Here is a 25605-nt window from a genome sequence, read left to right on the forward strand (position 1 = left end):
GATGCTGCAGTTTGTGCTCACTCAGAAGTGGATCTTTTGACAATTATTGACATCTTTAAGGCATACAAGAAAATGGGACTGACATTTTTTACACTCAGAAGACCAAAATCTTCCTTCAACAAGCTCCCAATAAGACATTCTCTAAAGCAATACAAATTCCCAGTGAGACTGGAGAATGTTGAAGCTTTTCCATAACTCAGAAACCATTTCTCACCAAAGGCATTGGAAAATAAATCCATTGAATCAAATGTGCAAAATGCAGCCTTCAGTCGTCTGAGGAAACGGTTGTTTGAAGATTGCGACATCAGATCCAAAACCAAGCCTATAGTTTATTAATCAGTCCTGACCCCACCCTACTGTACCAGAGCTGAGCTGTGGACACACAGGAGACACCTCAAGACACTGAAAAAGTACCATTAACGCGCCATGTGGAAATAGACAGAAGACAGATGCACCAACATTAGTGGCCTCTTGCAAGCAAACATCTCAAGCATTATGAAAATTATAATCCAGCAAATTTTGCTGGTGTGGCCATGTCTTCTGGATACCCACCTTTAGACTCTTGAAACAAAGTTTTATTTCCCCTGCTAGGACATGGCGTATGCTCATGAAGAGAGTAGAGAAGCACTTGAAAGATATCCTCAAAGCCAACATTTAGTGCAATATTGACATCAAATGACCATCCGAGATGGAGGAAGAGTCTGCAACATGGATCTTATCATTTCAAAACCCTAAAATGACAACAGGAGGCATGAACGCTGGAGCAGCTGAAACAGGTTGCAGACAAAATAAACTAGGACCGCCCATTCTACTTGTAAACACGTGCCTGAGTCCCTATAGTCTTTTGGTCCTGGATCAGCCGCCACCTCAGTTATCTACAGACCCATAGTTCAGTTAATCATGGAAGACAGTCATCCTCACTCGTGAGGCATTGCAGAACAATATGAAGTTTCTGGTTAATTCTTTAAAAGTAGGGTGCCAAAATGCAGTTTAAGAGTTACTCTGCAAAAAAAAAAAAAGTCCTTGTCCAAACTGATTTGCTTGCCATTTATGTAGATTAATAGTTACTAAGCAGGAATCAGTCTGCTCTACCTTCTGCGCTACTAAAGTTTTCATATTTATTCATGTCCCACAGATTCCCCAAGGCAAGGCACACATTTTGCATACAATTTTGACCCTTTACAAAGACATATATTATATTTCATATGGTGAAAAGAGTGCTATTTTATATCCTTGTGTGTCTGCTTTAAAGCACACCACTGCAATGTTGGGCTCGATTTTAAGAGGGAATGTACCATTTGACTTACAGGATTTTTTTTTATTATAGCAAGTTTATAGATGCATATTAAAATAGAAACAAATGAAAAAATCCTGAAAAATGAGTGGGTCATTTACTTTATGTAATGCAGTTGCAAGTGGTCACTTCATCCCTTTTTTGTGCTCGTTTTCCATAGATCGCATTGTCCATACGAAAACTGAAAAGCAGGGAAATGGAAGAGGACCAGTCTCCCGTATTAAGTGACGCCGCGATCATGTGATCGCTGAGGTGGTCATATGATTGTAATTTGCAAGACGGGATGTGGCATTCTGGTGCTGCGGCCCCCCGCAACCAAAAGGATAAGTTACATTCCGTTTCCTTGATTGTTCTTGTTGAGATGTCACTCAAAAGAAATTCACTTCACTGCACACAACTTCAAATAAAACTTAACATTCAATAGCCTAAATAAAATATCTATCATTAAACTTATGACATGAGTGGGGTACATACAATGCAAAGATTATCTGTCTTTACACCTATATTTAAAAGATAAATTTATAGTTTATCACTAGCAGAGAATCATTTATAGATCATAGTGATGTAGGTTCTTTTCTGGTATTACTGCTGATAATGTGCTGGTAGTGTAAGCCTAGAGATAATATCGCTCTATATCGGTAGTATTCACACAGCACTCCTAGGTAGAAAAAGTGTGTAATGCTGTTTCCCCCACCCTCTGGGAAATCCTGCCATCACAATGGTGTGTAGTGCTGACTATCTGTTGGCTCACAGGATGCTGAGTGGTCTGCCGGTGGTATTCGGGACGTCTGGACAGGCTTCTGGGGTACATCACTGGTCTTTATATCTGACGGTACAGCGCCTCCATCTGCTGCAGGCTTCAGATCTATGAAGGCAATCTCCTGCAGAAGCATTACCCCAGACAGATTGCACACTATGCATGAGAATGATTAACTGGAACCGGTTTATTTATCCATTGCATACAGTCATAGAAACAGGCATCTGTTTCAGCCCAGTATAATGCAGGCTTCCAACCTCCAGATGGTCCCTGGATGTCCACTCCAGGCCAAGGGCACCTGAAGCAGTCCTTACTCTTCCCTGGCTCTCTAGTAGAACCAGGGGAATGGTATCATTCTCTCCCCCAAGGGGAGAGGACAGTGGGTGCTAATGCAAGATACACCCGTGTGAGTACCTGTCTCTCTCAAGGGTAGACAATTGATTAAATTGAGTGGTGAAGCCCCTTAAGTACAAAGGAGGAAGGTACCAGGTCTGAACACAGGATTGGGCAGAACACAGGCCTAGTCCCACCTCATCCCCTGTCACTCAAGGTAGCTGCATCTGTGGGAAAACCCCAGGATTAGTCCTGTCACTGCCTGCACAGTTACCAGGGCTTACATGACAGGGAGGGCAGACTGGTAGCCAACACCAGGCATGGCTACAAGTGCAATGTGTATTAGTAATATAGGTGGTCTGCCAACAGGTAATGGAGCAATTGTGAAAGTAATTGATCATACACTCATCTGATGATAATGTGTAGATCACTCGATAAACCAGATGCTAAGAGACGATTGTTACGTATTAACTGCAATAGCTGCTCCTATTTACTTAGCTAGAAATCTAGCACTCAAACAATCCTTGCTACGCTCAAGCACTTGTTAACTAGATATCCCACTTGCTAGTCCCTACTGGAGCACTGCAATCTTCCCACTACCGGTTTCAATTAAGACCCATTGACCGATTAGTATGTCAGATTGTCGCAAAAAAATATCCCGATGTATGTTTCGCTCTCATAACAGAGCTTCGTCTCGAGTAGAAGTTTAGTGCTAGATGTTTTATTTAGGCTATCAAATGTTAATTTTTACTTGAAGTGGTGTGCAGTAAATTTCTTTTGAGTGACATCCTACAGTCACCAATTTTAATTTCACCTCACTTATACATTTACAGTATTTGCACCCACTTAACAATCACTGACACTATTTGAGTATCCACAACAGTATGTGGCTTTATATATTTGGCACCAATTAGTTGATCAATTTCTCTTTTTGTTTTCCAAGTGTCATAAATATAATCCACATATTGTAACGGTCCATTGCTGGCGTTAAGTGGTGAATTGGCCTTAGAGAGCAGGCTATAGAGGATAGAAAGGAACAGGCAGAACAGGAAGTGTGTATGGGGCTAGTCATCCTGGGCTAGAGAGCAGTGAGGCAGTGTAACAATAAATGCTTCATGCCGAGGGATAGACTAAGATTAGGTTTTAAACAACTGTAAGGAAAGAGTATTGTGTGTGAAGGAGCCAGTGTAGAATTAAGTTTTATATACGGCAATCTGGAAAATCACATTTTAAAGGAGTTCCATTATAGAGCATAGGGATATTTTAGTGTTTGTTTAGAGACACTGGATATGGATCCCCAAATCAAATAATTGGCAGTTATGCAGCAGTCCCAGCCTTTCTGAAGTACCTTAAGATTTTCTAACTTCAGCTACACATTAAAAGCGTGTTAGCTTCACTCAAGTCATAATCCAGCTCTGTTAAAGCACTTTTTTTTCCTCAGCATGGACTGATGGCAAAAGACAAATGTAACCTAAATTTACATTAATTCTACAACCCAGCCTTCAATTTTTTTTTAGTGTAGTTTGCGCAAAATTTTTCAAGCCCTACAACTGACAAATGGCTCCGATACCTTAATTATTCTTAAGGGAAGAAAAGAAAATGTTTAATATTAAGTTGTATATTGGGAAAAAGATGATCACTGTCACTTAAACAACCCAGGGAAGGAATGTCCTGTATATTTCTACATTATGCTGTAGTTATTACATCAATGAAAGTCCATTGATTCCTTAGACATGCATTAACGGCTTTTGGAATTTACCATAATATAACATTATAGGAAGGGATTACTTTATGGAATGGAGTAGTAAAATACACAGCTTTATAAGGGTTGCAGTAGATAATGATGTATAAATCTAAACAAAAGCTATCTAGTTCCAAAGTTTTGGTCTCTTCTCACATTTGTCATTTTGGATAATGGGCTTTCAAGTAACCAAGGTTTATTCTGATTAGAAGAAAACCCCATTACTGAAACTTGCACTCCACTTGGTCTGCCTCTACATTCAAAGCAGGAGTAGAAAGTCCTGTACTTTAGGAATCAACTTTTAGATTTTGGCTGCTTTTGGTGAGGTGGAGAGTTACAGAATGTTTCCATGACAATGAGCGCCTAGGTAAAAACAATAAATCGGAGAACAGTGTTTATACTGCACGTACAGTGTAGTGTCCGTATCAACAATTAACAAGCATGCTTCTAACCCCCCCCCCTTATTTGTGACAATATATTAGGGCAGGGGTGCACAAACTGGAGGGGGGGGGACGCAACATTTTCCAGAGGAGGCGTGGCAGTTGCAGAGGCCCTGCTCTCTTTCCCAAGGCCTTTAAATTAAATGCCGGGGAGGGGAGGAGGGAAGACAAGGTAAGTAGGGGGCATGAGAGGGGGGGACGGGACAGCAGGTAGGGGGGCGCAGTAGGAAAAGTTTGTGCATCCTGGAGTAGGGGACTCAAAATGCCATTCCCAATGTTAACCCAGACCCAACATTAGAATCATGTTATTTTAGTCTCTAAATATACATGTGTAAAAATGGTTATTTTAGAACTTTTATTACTTCTACAAACAGAATCACCATTGTGCTATGCACAGAACAGAGGCGTAATATTTTCAATGATGGGTGTCAGGGTGTAATTCTTATCCTACATAAAAGCAGCACTCAACATCAGCTGTTCATGTAATAAGTGGACAGTAAACCAAAGTTTAGAAGTACGTAGCTCTGAAAGCTTTAAGTACAAAATCACTGTGATGGAGTATAAATGTATTTTATTAAAATTCACAGTCATTAAAACATTCAATGATTTTATATCATCAGTATGAAGGCACTAGGAGTCTCTTGGTACACCTTTTTAATTTTTATCATGCTTGACTACACATCAGACACTTCCAATGTACCATTTCTTCTTTTATTGCATAATATTGAGGATTAAAATGGCATTTATATTTACCATTTAAATAAAATGACTATTTCCACTCCAGATTTTGCTTAAATGGGTTCTAAGTTTAAGAAAAAAAACCTGTATGAAAATAGGGAAGAAATTTACTTTGCAAACGTAATTTTCAGTGAATTGAAATCAAAACCGATTGATTATATATGTCAATGTACAGTACACAGTCTCAATGAAAAATATTTTAATTGTTGTTACATTTTGTAAACCTTGTTGTATTACGCAAAAATAGTCCAAAAGACCAAAACAGAGGCTCAGAAGGATAAACACAACTGTTATGCTTAGACAGTGTTAACAGTCAAAATACGATGTCCATTCCTTTGACTTGTTGAATCTTGCAGGGAGTCTTGATAAAGACAAAACATGTCGGTGCGTCGCGTTTTTTCTACTTCTAAAAATACCATTAAACCCTTTTATCTAAATAAAGACACAATATGGTTAAAACTATATGCATCTTTTTTAAAGGTTTCAGTAGTAAAGATCCGGCATTTGTTTTTCTACAGTATATATAAACGTTCTTACTCAATGCAATACAAAAATGTGAGCAATTTTCTTTGCAAACCACGTCAAACAGAAAGATAAAAAAGGCCTCTACATAAAAAATCAACTAATTTATACTCCAATAAAAATAGGCACTTGGGTATACAACTGAGGCACTTGTGTCTACAACTGAAGCTTTCATAAAATGGCTTCCTCAACAGGTTTTAGATCCAAATTATTACCTAGAACGGTGTTAGACAGGTTCTTCTACGAGAAAACTATTGTTATAGGCAAGTTATTTTTTAACTCTTTCAATAAAGTTCAAAATTCAAATATATAAAGTATTTGTACAGGAGTAAAAGGTGATAGAAAAATGTTTGTACATGAAATGCTCTTATTGATAAATAACAATATCCTTTTTAAAATCTAGTGTCCGTTTAAATCTCTTTGTCTGTCCTTCCTTGTTGGATCTTCTTTATGATTGAACATTGCATTGGGCAAGCTCTGTAAACACTGCTGGTGTCCCCATGGTTCTTTTCTGTTCAAGCACTGCAATTCTGGTAGTATAACATACATAGCAGCTGAACACTACATTATCTAGGGTTCTTTTCTCAAACAAAAGTAATCAATTCATAAAGAATATTTAAGACAATTAAAGCTATGACAATGACACAAATTAGGACCGTGTTTATTATTATTAATTATATTATGTTAAGAAAAAATTCTTGACACCTTAGATCGAACTGCAAGTGCATACTGTATAACGTAACTACCAAGTGCACTTTTTAAAAGTGAGCACGTAATCTTTTGTTTTCTTCCCGTAGCTTTTCGATTTCTGTAACCAAGCCTTCATTTACAGAGTATCGTTCAAGTAACATATGCATTTCATTCTGAAACAAAAAGAAAGAAAGTGTGGGTAAGTACAAACAATAAAAATTCACAAATAGCAAACATATTTTGTTTTACCATTTGCATTTATCTAACATTCTGCACACTGTATGTCCATGTAAATGTAATGCAAACCCAATTAAGTACCAAGAGCTGCAAATTCATCTTTCAAGAATAATCATGGATAAAGAAAAAACCTCCTGGAACACAAACACAGTGAAACAGCAGGTAATGTTTACTGCTGGAATTGATGCAAGGAAATGAACAGCATTGCATTTGTTATGCAAATTTATGAGAATATACTTTTGAACATTTGACACCAATACCAAAAAGTAGTGTAGTCTACTTTGTTTTCCACACAACATCAAGCGCGGATCATTGCCAGCAACAAATATAATGTGACATCCATGCTAATAAATGTCGTAGCTCTGTATTTGGTGTCCTTTTAAACTCTTGTTTTCAAATAAACATACTTTAGTTGCTTTAACATTATTAATTTGGGAAATTGCAGTTCTTTCCTCTGTTCCTTTACCCTCTGTTAAATAATTGCTTACTAATAAAATTACACATTACCCCAGAAAATATTGCCTCCTATATCCTGACAAGATTTTTCCCTAGGTAGTTTGCTAAATAGTCTACAACAGAGGGATTATCCGATTTCACAACAACTTCTGCATTGCACCATGGTTTTCTAATGTATAACCTCCTGTTTTATTACATGCTGTGCAATGAACCTTCCTTTCAGCAGTGTAAGCCATTAAAATAATATTAACGGAAAAGCGTACAAATAACTTATAAGGCAAGGTTTTACAATTTCTTCATATTTTCACAGTTCTGCACATATTGGCTTTTATTACAAAGATTATTTTACCCTAAAAACGCTGAAGCAGCATGTCTTTATAATGTTGCTTCCACATGCACATTTAATATTAAACAAGGTCTATTGATTACAGAACACGACAGAATACTTTTTACAATATAGAAATAAGCAAAAGGAGTCCAAGTCAGTTATGGCCTATACCAGTGATTTTCGACAAGGGTTCCACGGGAGACAGGATGGAAGGGAGCCACGTCGACTGGCAGCACAGGAGGCCTCAAGGTTAGAGAGACGGGGAGGGAGAGAGAGAGAGAGACGGGGAGTAAGGGCGAGAGAGAGAGAGAGACGGGGGAGAGAGACGAAGGTAATTCTAGGGTTCCTCAGGGGAATAAAAAAAAAAGGGGGGGGGGGTTGAAAATCACTGGTCTATATGGTCAAACAAAAACTGTTTTGGGTCATTGAGTTGCTAAAGCCACTACAAATCTACAGTTAACTTCATCTGGCAGAGGATTCATGTAGAGGTGTTAATATTATAAATACTTTGGATTACAGTATAAAGGCTGCTGGAATTACAATATATTTGCTGTTGAAATTGTTTGCATCTAGATATTTAGAAACATAATATTATATTTTGTAGCTAGTCCTCTCCTATTCTTTTGGTATTCTGCAGTGCTACACCATTGGATGTGAAATCTCAATAACTAAAAACTTGGATGTATACAAAAAGTGATACACTAGATAAGGAAGTCCCTGCACAGAGAAGCCTGTAACTACTGTATAACTTTGTGTTACATTTTGGATGCATGTTACCCACAGATTTATTTGCAAGTCACTGACACAACCTGTGCCTTCTAAATTTTATCAAGTGAATATATTTAAATGACCTAGTCCACTGAATTTATCTGAAGGAGAATGTAGTCGTGATAGTTATACAAGATGGCGTTATCGTCCATCTAAAAATGACACGAAACAAAGTACACTCGTAGATGTTGAACATGACAGAAAATACAAAACTGAATTGGATCTATTATTGTAATTTCTAGGAGGTGATCAGTGATCATGCAACATTTATGGCATTTTTGAACCACTAGCCCATTCTCTGCCAAATATTTTTTTAAATTAGAAATTTGGTCTGGTTATGCACCAAACTAAGATTGTTTCTCTACACAACAAGACGACAAAATTGTACCTATGTAACTGTTAAACACAACATTTGTGAAATAAGGCAATTACATTTTCTGGTACATACCAACTGCATATGAAACTGTTTTATCATCTCCACTTGTAGATTCACTACATCTCTGTGAAATGCTTCTCTAAAAGACAAAAGAATAAGTGCAGGAATCGTTAGATCCCTTGTTAGCTTTATCAATTGAGAAAAAAGTTTCACTTTGCGCTCAAAAATGGCATCCTTGAATTGCTATTAACCATCCCCAATAGTGCATTTCCTCCCAAAAAAATGGCCTACAATGAAAGTGAGCATATGACTTTTGGTTATGGCACACTTTAGGAAAAATAAAAAAAATCAGAAGCCATAAAATCATTAAGCAAGGATAAAAACGTACTAAGTGAAAGCATTGGATTATATGCGAGGAAGCCTTAAAAATAAATTGAAAAATTACGCTCTGTTCGTTTATTTAACAGTTAAGTATGTTGAATCACTCCCTGCCAGAGTATCAAATAGTAAATGAGAGAAGTAGGGAGAAAGCAGACAACACTATGTAGGGGTATATCCTGCTCAATGTCACTGTTAAAGAGAATATTAAAGATTCAGTTTACCATATTTACAAACTAACTTTGTAAAATCATTTTGAGTGTTTAAAAAATATGTTTGCTTTAGTTGAAAGACTTAAAACAGTTTACAAATGTATTGAGACAAAACCATCTCTAGTATTGTATAAGCAAGTATTAGATAGATTTAACAAGTTCTCTTTTCCTACTGCTGCGGCACAGTTTATTCGAGCATTTGCCCGTTCTGTGCCGCAGCAGTAGCCTGGCGCGCGCCCGAGTGTGACGGGCGCACGCCGAAGCAGCGGAAGAGCGCCCTCCGATCGGGGCGCTCTCCCTACCGCTGCCGGGTCCGCCGGGTCCCCCGGAACCCCCTGCCGCTGTCCCGCGATCGCGGGACACCAGGGCTCCCTCGGGGAGCCCCTGGACACGCGTGCAGTGGGCGCACGCTCCCGATGATGCGTGACCCGAGGGGCGGCCACTAGCAAGCCGGGAGATTTCCCGGCTTGCGGTACCGACCACACTTCAATAAAGTGTGTCGGTAGTGTATATCATAAATGCTTTTTTTCTGTACACAAAAACAAACATGGCAATCTCCACTTCTGTTGTCAGACCAAGCTCCCACGTGGTTACAAATTTAGATATGACAGAATTTAATACTTGTGCTCAGTTGATGGAAAAGCATAATTTTCCAACGATCGTCGGTATTAACTAAGCTCCTATAAGAACCAGAGCTTGATCAGGCATTAAATATAATTGACTTGAAGGGCAGTCAACACCAATCGAGCTTCGATAACACTTCAAAGCTTTGTGAATAGACTTCTATATACCTTAATCTGCATCTATGTTGAGTTGCTTAGACTGCTATACAGATGCAGCGGCCGTTATTTGAAGAAATCTCGAAATGGATTTTGAGATCTCCCCGTGATCCGCACAAGTTTTGCTGGGGCAGACTATAATGGCCCTTCGGACTAACACAGCAGGGGTCCCTGCTGTGTGAGTCCTACCGGGGTCTGCCTGTCTGTAATTGAAACGCGGTAAGAGATAGGCTAAATCAGTCACTAACTGCGCGCCTCTCACAGGAGATCGCGGGGGTTTTAATTTTAAACATTACAGTAATGGAGCAGGGGGTCTCTGGAGCAGAACCACATTGGTTTCAGGTCCGGGGACCCCCTACTTCCCGAAATACAGGCCCCGTTATGGGGTGATGGTATCTCTTATTCATTGAACATTGGCCGAAGGGCCATTATGTCTGCAGAGGCAAAACTCGTGAATATATCGCAACCTACATGCGCGGCACAATGAAAAATGTACCCAGTTAAATGCTCGGATAACAGCTGCTGTATCTATAACTGACACTTCATTATTAGCCGGGAATGACCAGTAAGTCAGTACACATCTATGAAGGATTTGTGGTTGAATTTCAACACAGCAGAGTAAATTACAACCAAGTATGCCTTGTTACAATATATTCTACAATTATTGGACAATACTTTCACTAATATAATTAGCCAGTTGATAGTTACCATTTTAGCTGGATGTTCTGGATAGCTCTCTAATAACCAATTATAAAAAAGCAAAAACACCACTAATAAGTTCAGTGTCATAGGCAGAGACGCTTTGCATTACTAAACGATCGCCAACCTTAGTTATCTGTTGCTTCTCCTTACACATGTACTTAACTGCTTTTCACATCCAATGACCATGATGAAGCTTCTATAGCAGACTAGAAAATATGTGCAATCTGACCCTGGGGAACTTGCTCGTCAGAGAGCTAGACTTCAAGCTACCAAACTTCCCTGCCTTGCAAGTGATAATAGAACCTACATTTGACTCATTCTCCCCCTCTAACTACCGCCCTCTCTCTCTCTTCTCCCCTTTGACTCCAAGCGATTTGAGCGACATATATACAACCACCTGACTCACTTTCTCATCCAATGCCCTGCTTGATTCATTCCAATCTGGTTTCTGTTCTCTACATTCCACCGAGACGCTAAAAAAAAGTGACCAATGACCTTCTTGCAGCTACAGTAAATCCAAGGGTAATTTCTCCCTATTAATTCTCATGGATCTCTGCTGCCTTCGACATGGTTGATCAATCCCTTCTCCACTTCATTGACCTCCGTTATGCAGCCTTCTCCTGGCTCACGTCCTACCTTTCCAACTGCTTAATTATCTCTTTCTGTTGGGAGTCCCACAAGGCTCTGTCCTTGGCCCTCTGCTCTTCCTACTTTACACCTCTTCTCTTGGTGAACTAATACAATTTTTTTGTCCTTCAGTATCATCTTTATGCTGATGACACTCAAAATCTCTTGCTCTCCTCCCCGAACCTCTCCCTTTTACCTTGTCTCCAACTGTCTCTCTGCAATCTCCACTTTGATGCCTCACCTCTACATGAAGCATAACATGTCCAAAACAGAATTAATATTCTTTCCCTCTTCCACCGCTACACCAACACTACCTCACGGTCAAACTCAACACTTAAAGCTCGCTGTGTAGGGGTCATCTTTGACTCTGATCTCTACTTCATTCCTCACATTCAGTCCCTTGCGAAGTCCTGCCGTCTCCACCTCAGAAATATTCCAAGATACACCATTTTCTCAATCATGATGCAACTAAAAATCCTAATACACTCATTCATGATGTCCCGCCTCGATTACTGCAACCTTCTCTTAGTTGGCATTCCCCTCGTCTGCCGCTCTGAACTCAAATCCATCCAAAATGCTGCTGCTACAACAATCATCCACCTCCATCCCATCACTGCTCCACTTCTCTATGTCACTACACATATCCCTATACCTGCTTCCCATAACCTCTAGAATTAAATTTAAAACCCTAGTAATGACTTACAAAGTCTCAACGACACTACCCCCCTTACATCTCAGCCCTCATCCACAAATACATACCTAAACGCCCCCTATGTTCTGCCCACGACATCTGTCATTCCTCCCATCTTATTACCATCTCTCAGCCCTACAAGACTTTTCCTGTGCTGCTAGCTTTCTGGACTTCCCTACCTTGTACTATCAAGACTCTCACCTCAGCTTTCAGATGTTTAAAAACTCCCCTTTTCAAGGACGCCTACTCGCCACACATCCAACTGCCCTCCCCCTCCCACCCCTTTGGGATCAGCTGTGTGGCTGCACCAATCTCTACGCTATGTAACATCCTGCCCCACCCCAAACCTTATTGGCTTCAGCAGTCAGACACCACACCTTATCCTACAATGAACAGCCACTTAACCTTGTTTCAACATTGTCCCTACAGTAATTCCTTCTAGATTGTAAGTTCTAACGAGCAGGGCCCTCATTACCTCTTTGCATCGGTTTGTGCTGGTTTATCCTCACTTGTATGTAAAAGTTTTTTTTTTTGTAATATAAATAACTCTATATCTCATTGTACTGCACTGCGGAATATATTGGTGCTTTACAAATATTCGAAAAGAACATGTCTTTGTCAAACAGAAATTACATTTTCAGCCCCCATGAGTGTCCATGTTTAGAGCCTAAAATATTTAGGTTTAATTCAATGTATTTGTTCCAGAAATGTGTTATTTTACACCAATGAGTTAATAATATCCCTTTGTCTCACCGGTACATTAGAATACTACAATTTGAGTTGTCATTTTTTTTTTTAACTTTCAGAGACTATTCTGTAGAGGTACTTATCTGTAGATCTACACATCTTTCACAATTTTTCAGACTCAACAGCTGGCTCGAATTCTACCTGCTCACAGCAATCCCCCATGAGTCCTTATTGCAGTTCACATCGATGGAAAGGGTCACAGCCTCCCACTGTCTGTTGATCTTCTTCGCTAGAACTTAGACACAAATCCATCTGGTAGTGTTACTTTAAAGTTAATCTATGGAAGGGCTTTTTAGGTCATTGAACGCCACATAATGTAGCTTCTGAAGATAACCGTACTGAAGTGCTCACGTTATGTTGACTTAGAAGGCTATTGGAAATGTTTCCCAAAAAAAAGTTAAAAATACAACACCCAGGGCAGCCGACAGCTTGTATGGGACCCAAGGGTTTTGACTCGACATCCTTGCGCATCTGCCAGGCCCGGGACAGTTATCCCAGCTCTGTCCCACTAGTCGTTCTGTAATAATTTAGTTTATTTTTTAAAGCAGCAATCTACACTTTTTACACTTTAAGAGGTTTCTTCTGGTCATTTCCAAAGCGTGTTTTATAAAATCTGATGCTTTGTTCAGGAGATTTAAGCATTTGAAATATTAAAATGACTCTCCCCAGAGGCATTAAAGCCATGCCCATAATACTGGTGTGAAGGAGCAGCGTTCAGCGTCCTATATATTTCTCTGGATTTTTTATTTTAGTTTTGAATCAGTAGTGAAGGAACTTTTCTTTTGCCAATTTAAATGGTGTTTTGTGTGGTATGATTTTGCGGTAAAAAAAAACCCCACACTTTAAAAGCAGCAATCCTGCCTAAGCACTTTCTTTCAATTGTTAATTATCAATACATGACAATTGTAAAACTCAAAAATCAAATCATGTAAAAAGACAATTCAAGCATAAAATAGTTGCAAATTGGTCCTTGTGAGAAAAAATAAATCATTGCAATCCTTTACCCTTCAGTTGACTTTAAAAGTTATTTTTAAACTTCTGGAGGGGAAACTATTTGGGAGAGGATCACTCCCAACACATGTGGAAGTCCGTAGAAGAATAAACATTTACATTTTATACCGGAGAGGTGCCGAACGAAAGTTTTTTTTTTTTTCCCCCCCCCATTTACATCACTTGAGATCTGTGCGCTTTTCCTTCGTGCGGTCTCATTTTTGATGATTCAGGGGGCAAAGATCCCTTCAGCATACTGTACATGTGTCAGATCCAAAACTGGAAGAAATTAATTCATATATGCTTCACCTAATTCTGACCTTAGCACAAAAATTAATATGGGAAGCAGAACATTGCAGGGAACAATAGTTTCAGCTGAATGATCAATTTTTCCATTGATCCAATAATAATAATAATAATAAATATTAAGAATCATGCGCATGCCGGCTTCCGGTAGGCGGGCCTTAGCAATGGTCGCATTTTACAAGAGCTCTGCATAAGCCTCCTCTAAAATATCCCCAAAAAAGGATTAATGCCATCAACAAATCAATTTAAAAAGAGAAAGAGAGGTGTATAAAATAAAAGCAGACAAAGGAGGAAGCAAGTCACCGGAAGTCAGATCGGGTGGTCAGCCAACCGGGCGTAGGACCGAGGAGTGTTCGAAGGTGAGCCACATGGTTGCAGAGGTGGTGTGGAACTACAAGACAGATCGGGCTGCCGAAGACACCGAACCGGACAATGAGTGAGCACGGACCTGGCGGCTGATAATACCCAGTCAGTAGAAGCGCAGTCTGCGAGCGCAGCAGAGCCGAGGTCGGGAAGAGCGGGTGGAGAACATGAGGCCATATAATTGCTTACAGCAGCAGGAAAAGTAAAACTGAATAATCTACACATGACACAAGCATTCCAAGCATATAAGGCAAACAACACAGCTAGTAACAAAAAACTATAACTAGAAACTAATGATTTATACGAGGCGCTTCTGACAGAAGAGAGCACAAACCCAACACACACACACACATATATATATATATATATATATATATATATATAAATATATATAACTGATATTGTATTGCAGATGGGGCAATAAACCTGGGAAAATGTTGGCCAACCTAACAAAAGAAACCAAAATAACCAATCAAATATTATCTATTTGTATGAAAGAGGGCAATAGAACAACGAAGACCAATGAAATATGTGTAACTTTTCTAAATTATTACAAAGAACTATACACAACAATCCCAGATGAAAAAGAATTGGGAGAAAAATTTATAAAGGAAGCAGATCTTCCCCAAATCTCACCAACAATTAGAGAGGCACTAGACAAACCTATGAAATCCCTAGAGGTGCAAGAAACTATCAACACTTAAAAACAACAAATCACTAGGACCTGACAGCCTAAGTGCAGAATATTATAAAATATTAAACCCAGAAGTAGCAAACACACCAACTAATCTATACAACCATATAAGTATGTTACAATGTTTTTTTTAATTTAGCAGAAATAATTGTTCTCCCAAAGCCAAGTAGAGACATGGATCAACCTTCGTCCTACAGGCCTATAGCCCTGCTGAACCAAGATTTCTAAATTTTAATAAAAATATACACTAATAGTCTAAAAAAAATACTCCCAAACATAATATCCCCCGGAACAAACAGGTTTTGCTCCTGGGAGAGTCAGTCAGTCACAATTGTGAGATCTGCAGTGGTAACCTCAGGGCAACCCAATGGAAACCATGTAATAGTAAATCTCGATGCCGAAAATGCATTTGAAAAATTAACATGGGCACATATTACCACGACACTCTAGGCACATAATTTTGGGGGAAAGTTTATTACACTAATTCAAACTATATACGATTCACCCAGGGCCTTTATCACAGCCAATGCTCTAAACTCAGATCTTTGTTTTACAACCAGGAATGAGACAAACTTGCTCCTTGTCACCAATGTTATTCAATATAGCACTAGATCCTTGGATTAGACATCTAAAGAAGATGAGAAGTTTCAAAGGTATTCAAATAGGCGACAAAGAATTAAAAATAGCAGCTTTCGCAGATTATATGCTCCTCTTCATCTCAAATCCCCCAAAAGCAATACCAGCCATAATATAAGCTATACAGATATATAGAAAAATATCAGGTTTAACTATAAACTAGTGGACAGGGTGTAGGGTTGAGATAACTCAAAAGAAATCCTATTTGCACTCCCTTCTACTATAAATGGCTGGGAAGAATTCAATCCCTGGGTAGAAAACCCCATACACCATATTAAAAATATATATAAAAACAGTTTATTTAACACATATGCAAAGACAACTATAAATATTAAAAGAAACAGGGAGTGGTTGCAGGGAGTGGGTGGAGTGGTATAGTTATATATAGTGTGCTGTGATGAAACAGCTATAAATAAAGTATGTACAACCTGTCTGTCGTCTGCAACGGTGCTAGCAGTATGTGTTCAATCATGCACGCTGTGTAAGACATATATAACACAGCACTACAAACACCAGTTAATACTAGTAGTATCATAAATAGTATACAGAGGGTTTAGCATCTATATCGCTTCCTGAGGGACTGTGCCGCACAATGTGCTGACTGGTTGTGGGCTATATTGAAGGTGTAAATCCCATCAGTCATGTATACAGTTTCTGCCAGTTTCTACTTAACCAGGCACGCTGTGTTAACAGTTGAATCACACGCTCAGCTTGTACAGTTTATAGCTGTTTCATCACAGCACACTATATATAACTATACCACTACCAGAATGTAGAGGTGCATTAGTATACTGGTGTATATCCAGAACATGTATTCACGGGGGAATAAAGGTCTATTGAACTATAAAAACTGGGTGTAAATGTACCCCATGTGCCCCATGAATACATGTTCTGGATATACACCAGTATACTAATGCACCTCTACATTCTGGGGCTCGGGGAATACAGTCTGAGTACTAAACTTATTATAGCCGTATTGACTGCTAGAGGCGGCGATACTAAGATCCCACACTCCTACACACGCACGTAACGGTGCACATGTTCGCTTTTGGTTTGGGGGCTCTGGGTATACAGTCGGAGTTTCTAAAACTCCCTTTGGTCGTTTTGACTATTAGAGGCGGCCGATTTAAGGATCACACATTCCTACGCCATACATAAGCATTTGCATATACACGTGTATGTATATATATGTATATGTACATATGTATATATATGTATAGGGGTTCCTCCATTCACAGTGTTGTTTCAGTACACCATAGCCCCAATTCATTGTATTACCTGTGCATGTTGCGCATAATCCTACAGCTGAATCCATGGCATACCACTTCTGTTCATTGAAACATGGGTGTACTTACACCTATGAGGTTCATTTACTATGATACATTAACTGGACCACATTTAAGGAATATCTCTTTAATAGGGCATTAAGAGCATCACACGTCAAACTAATAATGGGCAGGTCTCTATATGCCCGCGTCATGCTTCCCCGCCGATAATGATTGGCTATTAAGAAAGACGTACCCCCAGCCAACCAAGATAAAACACCGGGGAAATGATATACTAACCAGGTGGGATACATTGTGAAGCAGTTACTGTGTGCGATCGAGCCAATTGTAAGCCCTTACTAAGACAGGGTTATTTATTATATATACTGGTTGACGCAGCAGGCTGTTTATATCCGTTGGAATCGATCGGTTTTGCCAGCCGCAGAGTGTACTAAGAGATACATCCATACACACGTGGTACAGTGCACTGGTTGAAGCAACAGGCTGCTTATATCCGCTGAAATCGGTTGGTTCTCCCTACCGCATAAGGAATATTCTAAATACACGTGGTACAGTGTATATGCCTTAGCAGATGATATACCAATCATTTGCAATATAGTATCACATGAGAAGTATTTATTGTGTAACTGATAATTGGGAGGCCTGTATTTTATCCGCGTTGTAAAGCAGGTCAAGTGTGTTTCTGTGCAGTGTATGAAAGAGCGGTAGCAAATATTGCAAACCTTCTCCATTGCTTCCATATGAGCAATAAGCAGTCATACACAGCCCACTAAGGGAATAGATATAGCATTGTATCTACCAGACCTATCCATTGGTGCTATAGAATTACCTGTGTGATACTACTTTATATATATACATAGGAGGCACCTAATACGCTACCCTCTGGCCCCACCTACCCCCTGATCAATTTTTAACCATTAGTTGTTATGTGTCTTTGCATAGATGTTGAATAAAATGTTTTATATGTAATGGTGTATGGGCTCCACCCAAGGATTAAATTACTCCTAACCATTTATTTGAGATAAGCGAGTGCAAATATGTTCTTGTTGGGTTACTCTCTTTGTACCCCATCCCCCCCTGTATATGTATCTTCATATCCTGTATGCACCCTATACTCTACACTATCACTTATTGGTGGAGAGCGGCATTATATTTTGTTATATGAAGTGACGTAGAGTCATGAAACGAGTCATAGTGATTTGAGCTGATCCGGCATCCGTAGTTCCTGACGCTAGGAGAGCTTCCTGTACCGCCGACGTCACCCGACTTGCCGGTAGCGGGTGTTGCGCTCAGTGAGTCTCTCCGTTGCGGACTGGGGGACTATCAAGTTGCAGACGGCATCCGTGAGTTTTGCAACTCACCCCCTTACATTGTGAGTGTGGGCTTTTTGTGTTTTAATTGTTTTATTAAAGTTTGTTACGTATTACACTACTGTTGTCCTATTCCCTATTTCCCTACCCATGGGGGTGCTGCATCGTTAACATCCACGATCACCATCGCCAATTGAGAGAAGGTTCCACAAGTCAGACCACGTGGGGTCCGTGGGAAGTCGTGTGTAGACGGGAAGTGTGTACAGATTCTCTCCCCTGGATTTGCAAGTTTTTATCCTGTAAGTAGGACTCTGCAGTTCCAGACAGGGACTTGTTGCTGTGACATACTGCGCAATTGGTGTGCCCTTTGTTTCTGTTATTTCAGAATCAGTGAGGACTTCACATTAAGGACACCCTTCCCATCTGGAACTTTAATCAACCAATCCATCAACCCATCCAGAAGAAGCCCTGTATCACAGACTTTGTTGGATTACGGTATCTTAGACTGATCACAATAGCGCCGGGGACACTTATTTTGTGTTTGTATATTGCCTTATCAGATTTGGAATGATCTGTCATTTGTTGTTCCCCATGGCTATTGTTTATCACTAGTCACTTTATGGTTGATATTTAATATTATTCACATAATTTTACACATTTTTAAGTGTAGGTTAGCGCTCATAGAGGGTTTCTATTTGTTTGTTTGTTATCGTTATATAATCTAAAGAGAGATCTAAGTAAAGATCAGACAAGACTATTGACAACCACCACAACACAGGACGACAATGTTTGAGTGCAGGCGAGGTGCAACCTGGGTGAATTATTAGGAGTAGAGTATTTAAGTAGGTATTATAGACTGGTTAACAATATACAATAAGATTGTTTTATAAGAAATTAATATTAAAAAAAAACAAAAGGGGATTTTACAAAATGCTCAATTATTGTAGCACAATAAAATGCACTCAAAAAGCATGCTTCGCGATGTAAAAATGGAAATGCATAATTTGTACAAGATTGTAAATTCTCCAATAATAAAAAAAATGCGTATTGTATGTAGACTTTACAAAAACAGATCTTGCTTTAAATGCCCATTGTTCTCTGAAATAATTTGTGATGTCACCTATTGCACATCACTATGTAACGCAGTATTTTCTTTACTATGCTGTAGAACTAAATTGTTGCAAATTTAAGTGCTAGCACCTTTACTCACATCCAGCATTGGAAAAGGTTAACAATAAATAATCGCAAGAGTCTGAAAGCATTCATTTGTGACCAGAATATAGCAACCTACACCAGAAAAAAAAAAAATAAGAGAATAACAATTTTCCAGCCACCAATAATTTGTTTCGCTATGATTTTCTCCCTGGTCCAGAACAGGAATGATAAAACTGGTCTCCGTCAATAAATCATAGTTTTGCGATGCAGATAACATGTAGGGTAACATGCCGTTCATAAATCAACAAAACCATTGGGCTGAAAAACAGAAATTACCTGAAGTCATCAAGTGTTTCCTCGATCATATTTTTAATTAAATGGATTTGAATTGATGTCAAAGGTGCACCTGTTCTGTCACTTCCAAAGGTATCTGCTATTTTTTCAGACAATGAACTGGCAACATCTGTGCTGATGGATGTTGCTACCTTTGGACCTATACAATGAAGAAACAGCATTAAGATCAATGGAAGACGGTTTAGCAGGGTTGAAAGCAAATAACCCCATCAAAATAAGGCTCCTTGGAAAATATATTCAATCTCAGAATTGCTTCATCTGTGGAGTTATCCATTTTATCTTTAACGTGTGATGGTATCGTGTACATTTCTAACTAGTAAAGTCTAAAAGTAAATTAACTCCTTAGTGTCCAAAAGGGCTTCCATTAAATTCACTTTTAATGGGCTTCACAATATAATTTTTGTGCAGGTAAAGGTTTATCACATTCCATATACTACTGTATAAATGTTACCTAGGAAGGTCAAACCTTTTTCTTTTTAGTATGTCTACCATATTTAAGTCAGTTTCAATATTTGAAACCATCAAGAACTTTTGCTTGAGAGCAATTGAAAATACATATATAAATCTTCATAAAATGAATCAATCATTACACAGAAGTGAAAGTAAGATGCTAGACCTTTTTCAAGGTTCTCACGGACTATGAAATGTTGATATTAAGTGCTTCAAAAGGTTCCATTTTATCCACAACTACATTGTCCAGAAATGTCTCTCTAGATCAAAGTCAAGTCATTATTTTAATTCTTTAAAGAAGCAGTATTGGAAGCTGCCTGGCCCTCCCCTCCACCTTTCCAAACTGTGTGCAGTAAGATTTGCGACATACTGTAGTTTACCTAGAAAAGCTACAGTATCTGCTTACCTACATTCTACAAAACACATTTGTTAACATCTGGGAACCTTGGTTCTTGCACTTTAGATTGCCAATAATGTCTTGATATTATTCCCTCTAGTTACGCTCTCAATCATATTTACGACCCCAAAATCAACATACTTCTTGATGGTGTCGACTATTCCATAATATGCTAAACGCCCCACTACCCTTACTTTTTCCCATCCATTCTGTTTTTTGCATGTTGTATTTTTTATTTATTATGAGTTTCACTGGATATATGTTTTCCTCTACGCTTTTATTCTGCATTTCTGACTCAACATCTTGACTCTAATTTGATGTCATAATATAAAATTCTAAATAAACAGTAATCAATAAAAAAAATCCTATACAGAAGAAACCTTACTACTCAAGCAATAACTACAAGGCTTAAGTATTTACAAAAGCTTAATATTTTATTAATGACGGTGAAACTCAGGTCTCGACTTTCACTACTCTAGACAACAGCAAAACACGACCACCAGAACATTCTGCAAGTTTCTCCATTATCAATCTTGTAAAACTAGATATGCACATTATCTGGCTACTTCCTTGATACCATGGTGCCATTTTACAGAAGAATCATACTTTAACTGGGTCAGAATTTGCTTACCTGTTCTTTCAATTGTTTCTGGAGTCCGAATTACAGTAGGTGGCGGTGGAGTATTCAAGTTTATTAAATTAGTGCTTGATGCGTTAAGTTTTGAAGGCTTTAAAATTGACAAGAAAAGTACAAATCAGTCACAAAAGGTACAAAATAAAATCAAAAAGCCAAAATCTTAATTTAATGCATTTGATAAACAGTTCCACCTTGAAAAGCACTGGGAGAAAATGTAAAATAGTTTGCAAACATTTTACTGTACAATTCTGAACTCCTGTATAGTAGTGTAGATAAAACAAGTCATAATTCTGGCGCCCATATATCATGTAAAATAAATAAATATAAAACATTCTGGTCTAGCAAACCAATTTCTTTTAAACACAAAAATGGACATTATATCAAAAACAGCAAATCTTCGAGGTAAAGGCAATAAAAAGGAACCTCTGGAGCAAAGATTTGACCTCCAACAAATTGTCCACAGTTTATCACTGAAATTGGCAAAATGAAGCTTTACCTGTCTAGCAACCTCTCTCGATTCTTGTTTTGGAAGATGTGGTTTCTTTGGTTTTGCCTCCGAATCTGGAGTTTCATCTTCTTCTTTAATTGGGCTTCCAATAAACAAATGAAAAGGAGACGAATGTGTTCCTTGTGAGCTGGCACCCACAGGGCTTCGCCTTGTAGTAGGTATTGTATTGAAATGAGACAGAAAATCAAAATCTTAAAAAAAAAAAAAGTTTAGAAAGTTTATTATTAAAAAAAAAAAAAAAAAATCCTCTCATACACACACAATAGTTGCCTTCCTTTGAAAACAGATGCTCGTGCGAGACTCCTGTACCTGATTGCTTCCATCAGCTTTACGCAACTATCACAAACTGTACTCCTCCTGCGTTCTCTCTGCAGTTGATCTCACTTTCCTGGCTTCTTCTCTGCCGTGTTAGCTTTTGGTTCTTAGCTGTATTTTTCTTCCAATCAATGACTACTGATTGAAAGTCCTCCCAATTATTTCCACCATTACTACTATAACTTATATGCTAATAGGCAGAATGCACTCAAAAATAAGTACTCTCCTTGCGCCATTTTTTTTTTAAAAAAAAAGCAATTTTTTTTAAAGCATATTGAAATTATTAACAATTGAAAATAAAGTAGAACACGGATCTCTCATTTTTCCACTTTGGTAATGATGATGTTTATGGTACAGGAAGTTCCAGGTACCATAACCAATGTAATTACACATACCAATATAAAAGCGACGGAAAGATAACTCGTTACTAAATTCTCACAGGATAAAAAAATAAAATGTAATATTAAAATTACACTCTGAAACACCCCTTCCTACTGCAATCATATTGTCCCTCTGACAAAGCCATAATTTACACAATAGATAAATATAATGTCTTGGTGCAATAGCAATAGGCAGTGTTCGACAAACCTATACATTTGCTCGCCCCAGGCGAGTGGATTTAAACCCCGGGCGAGTAAATATTGGCCCAAGCAGCACACGTTTGGTACTAGGTGGCGAGTAGATATTTTTGTGTGGCGAGTAGATTTTTTGGTGATTTGTCAACCACTGGCAATAGGTATGAATAGATAAACAGAAAAAAAAAAAAAAGAATCCCTGTAGAATGTACTCAGTAGACCAACGTATATTAATTCAATAAATAAGAGCCCTTTATTCAATAATCATAAAAATAATTCTGGATTAGTATTACACCCATATGAAGGTCCACTACAATACTAAGTGGGTGCTACACAATATGTGCATTTAGTCTGTAATTGTCTGTATTTGAGTAGCACCCACTTAGTATCGTAGTTGACCTTCATACTGTATGTGTGTAATACTAATACAGAATTACTTTTATGATTATTGAATAAAAGGTTCTTATTTATTGAATTAATATACGTTGCTCTACTGTATGCATTTTACAGAGAATCTTTCTTTTTCTGTTTATCTATTGGATAGCAGAGACATGCAGATCACTGCACATTGCAACAGAATAAAACCTTATTACCTTACATTAAAACAAGATTTTCTTCCCATGCGAGGCACTCTTCACCTCTCTCTGTCTTATCACTCTTCCACCCCCCCCCCCAAAAAACACAAATCATAACAATATAATACAACATGCGACTGCAGTGGGTTTTGTTCCACAATCTGAATATCATACGTCTTACAAAATCTGCCAATGATTATACATGCTAAAACCAAACTCTGAACAACTATTCTGTAAATCTGACAAATAAGGTGACCCCCAAAGAGACAGCCATATAAGCCTAAAAGTGAGACAATAAGATATGAAACATAGCAGGGGAAAAAGTATGAGCACAAGAGGTAAAGAAAAAAAACCTAGAACCTGATTTATAAAATAAGTTTTCCAGTCCAACTCAGTCGTAAAGAGATAAAACACTGCTGTGCACTCTATCAGGAAGAGAATATATGGGAAGCCAACTGTATTTAACATTTTTTAAATTGTATTCCCAAAATGATTTAAAATAAAAATGGATCTGCAAAGGAGTACAGGCATACCCCGCTTTAAGTACACTCACGAGTAAGTACATATCGCCCAATAGTCAAACGGCAGCTCACGCATGCGCCTGTCATCACATCCTGAACAGCAATACCGGCTCCCTACCTGTACCGAAGCTGGGCGCAAGCGGGGAGACTATAGAGCCTGTTACAAATGTGTTATTTACATCAGTTATGCACGTATATAACGAATGCAGTACAGTACATGCATCGATAAGTGGGAAAAGGTAGTGCTTCACTTTAAGTACATTTTCGCTTTACATACATGCTCCGGTCCCATTGCGTACGTTAATGCGGGGTATGCCTGTATAGTGGTGTTCCCAGGACCACGCAAATGAAAACGACACCTACCATTTCCTTTGTCACCTAATGCCTCAGATGACTTTAAAAGTACTGCATCTAAAGAAATAATAATTAAAAAAAGCATAATGTTACATTTGTATGCAGGTACACAAGTTAAAAATGAATTTAAAAAAAGTCACAGCATAAAGCCCATTTTCGGAATGCAAAGTTACAAAGAATAGAACTATAAAGCATGAAAAAGCAGCAAATCAACATTTACAAGACTATACAGTACTTTACATACATATTGTACTATACAGAACTACTATAGAGAATTATACCGTACTTTACATGTATACTATACATAACTACTAGAGGAAAGGGACCTCAAAGTCTTTATTTGAGCATACGTAAAAGTAGGCAAGGAATGTAACAAAGCTATGTGGAAAGTCAGCAAGATGTTAGGTTGTATAGGGAAAGGTATTAGCAGCAGAAAGAGAGCAGTGGTGACATTTTATAGATCATGGATGAGAACTCACTTAGCGTACAGTGTTCTATTCTGGAGACCATATCTCCTGAAGGACATAAATTGAGGAGATTGTGCTAAAAAGGGCTACTAAGATGGTGCATGATCTACAGCAGAAGACGTATCAGGAAAGACTGCTTCCCCTTAATATGTACAGTTTAGAAGATAAAAGGGAGAGGGGGATATGAGAAACTTTCAATTATATCTAAAGGATTTAACAAAGTACAGGAGTGAAGTATAGTGCAAAGAGTGCAAGAACAATAGGTCATTCTCTGAAGCTGGAGGTTGGCAGGAGAAATGTGAGGAAGTGGAATAGACTTCCAACAGACTTGGTAGAGGATAATACAGTAACAGAATTCAAACATGCATGGGACAGACATGCGGCTATTCAAAATACGAAAGGAATCCATGGATAAAATAAGGTCCAAGGTTTTACCGCAGAAAATGGGCACACACTGTGGGCTACGTGGTTCTCATCTGCCTTCAAATTCTATGTTTCTAAAACAAGCATTCAAAGTCATTGCATAACTACTATAACTATTTTAATATCAACTAAAAATGTTGCTTTGTGAAATTAGAAAATAGTTTTCTGTGCTCTACATTTTATATTTTAAGTATTTTTAAGCATTCGAAAACTTGTTAACCTACCATCACGGACTGGGGAGAATATGTCACCTAAACTACTTCTTCCAAAGGTGTCCAAAGATTTGACATCAGAAGTTTCTGAAAAATCTGTTTCTTTTGAGGGGATTATATCCAGACTGGTGCTGCGTGGCAAACCTAAAGGGAAAAAGCAGGCATGTTGTCCTTTCCCATACACTGTAAAACACTATGGATTCTTTAATGAAGCATGGAAGATGCTTTACTACAGTAGATTACACCAAACACACAGCCACT

At 38.4% G+C, this 25605-nt stretch overlaps 1 protein-coding gene across 4 annotated transcripts in view; it reads right to left on the bottom strand.

Moving 5' to 3' along the window:
• Nucleotides 1–5487: 5487 nt before the first annotated feature.
• NEDD1 (NEDD1 gamma-tubulin ring complex targeting factor) overlaps nt 5488–25605 on the bottom strand; it is a 65277-nt gene continuing 45159 nt past the window's right edge. For all 4 annotated transcript variants that reach the window (XM_075600545.1, XM_075600546.1, XM_075600544.1 and 1 more), the window contains 7 exons: nt 25357–25488; nt 24252–24299; nt 21891–22093; nt 21389–21485; nt 19893–20049; nt 8753–8819; nt 5488–6688 (listed from right to left, as the gene is read on the bottom strand). In XM_075600545.1, the coding sequence (XP_075456660.1) occupies nt 6584–6688; nt 8753–8819; nt 19893–20049; nt 21389–21485; nt 21891–22093; nt 24252–24299; nt 25357–25488 (809 nt within the window). In that variant the 3' untranslated portion in view covers nt 5488–6583. The remainder of the gene's footprint in view (nt 6689–8752; nt 8820–19892; nt 20050–21388; nt 21486–21890; nt 22094–24251; nt 24300–25356; nt 25489–25605) is intronic.

This window comes from Ascaphus truei, chromosome 5 (assembly GCF_040206685.1).
Source record: "Ascaphus truei isolate aAscTru1 chromosome 5, aAscTru1.hap1, whole genome shotgun sequence".
Taxonomy (NCBI): Eukaryota; Metazoa; Chordata; class Amphibia; order Anura; family Ascaphidae; genus Ascaphus; species Ascaphus truei.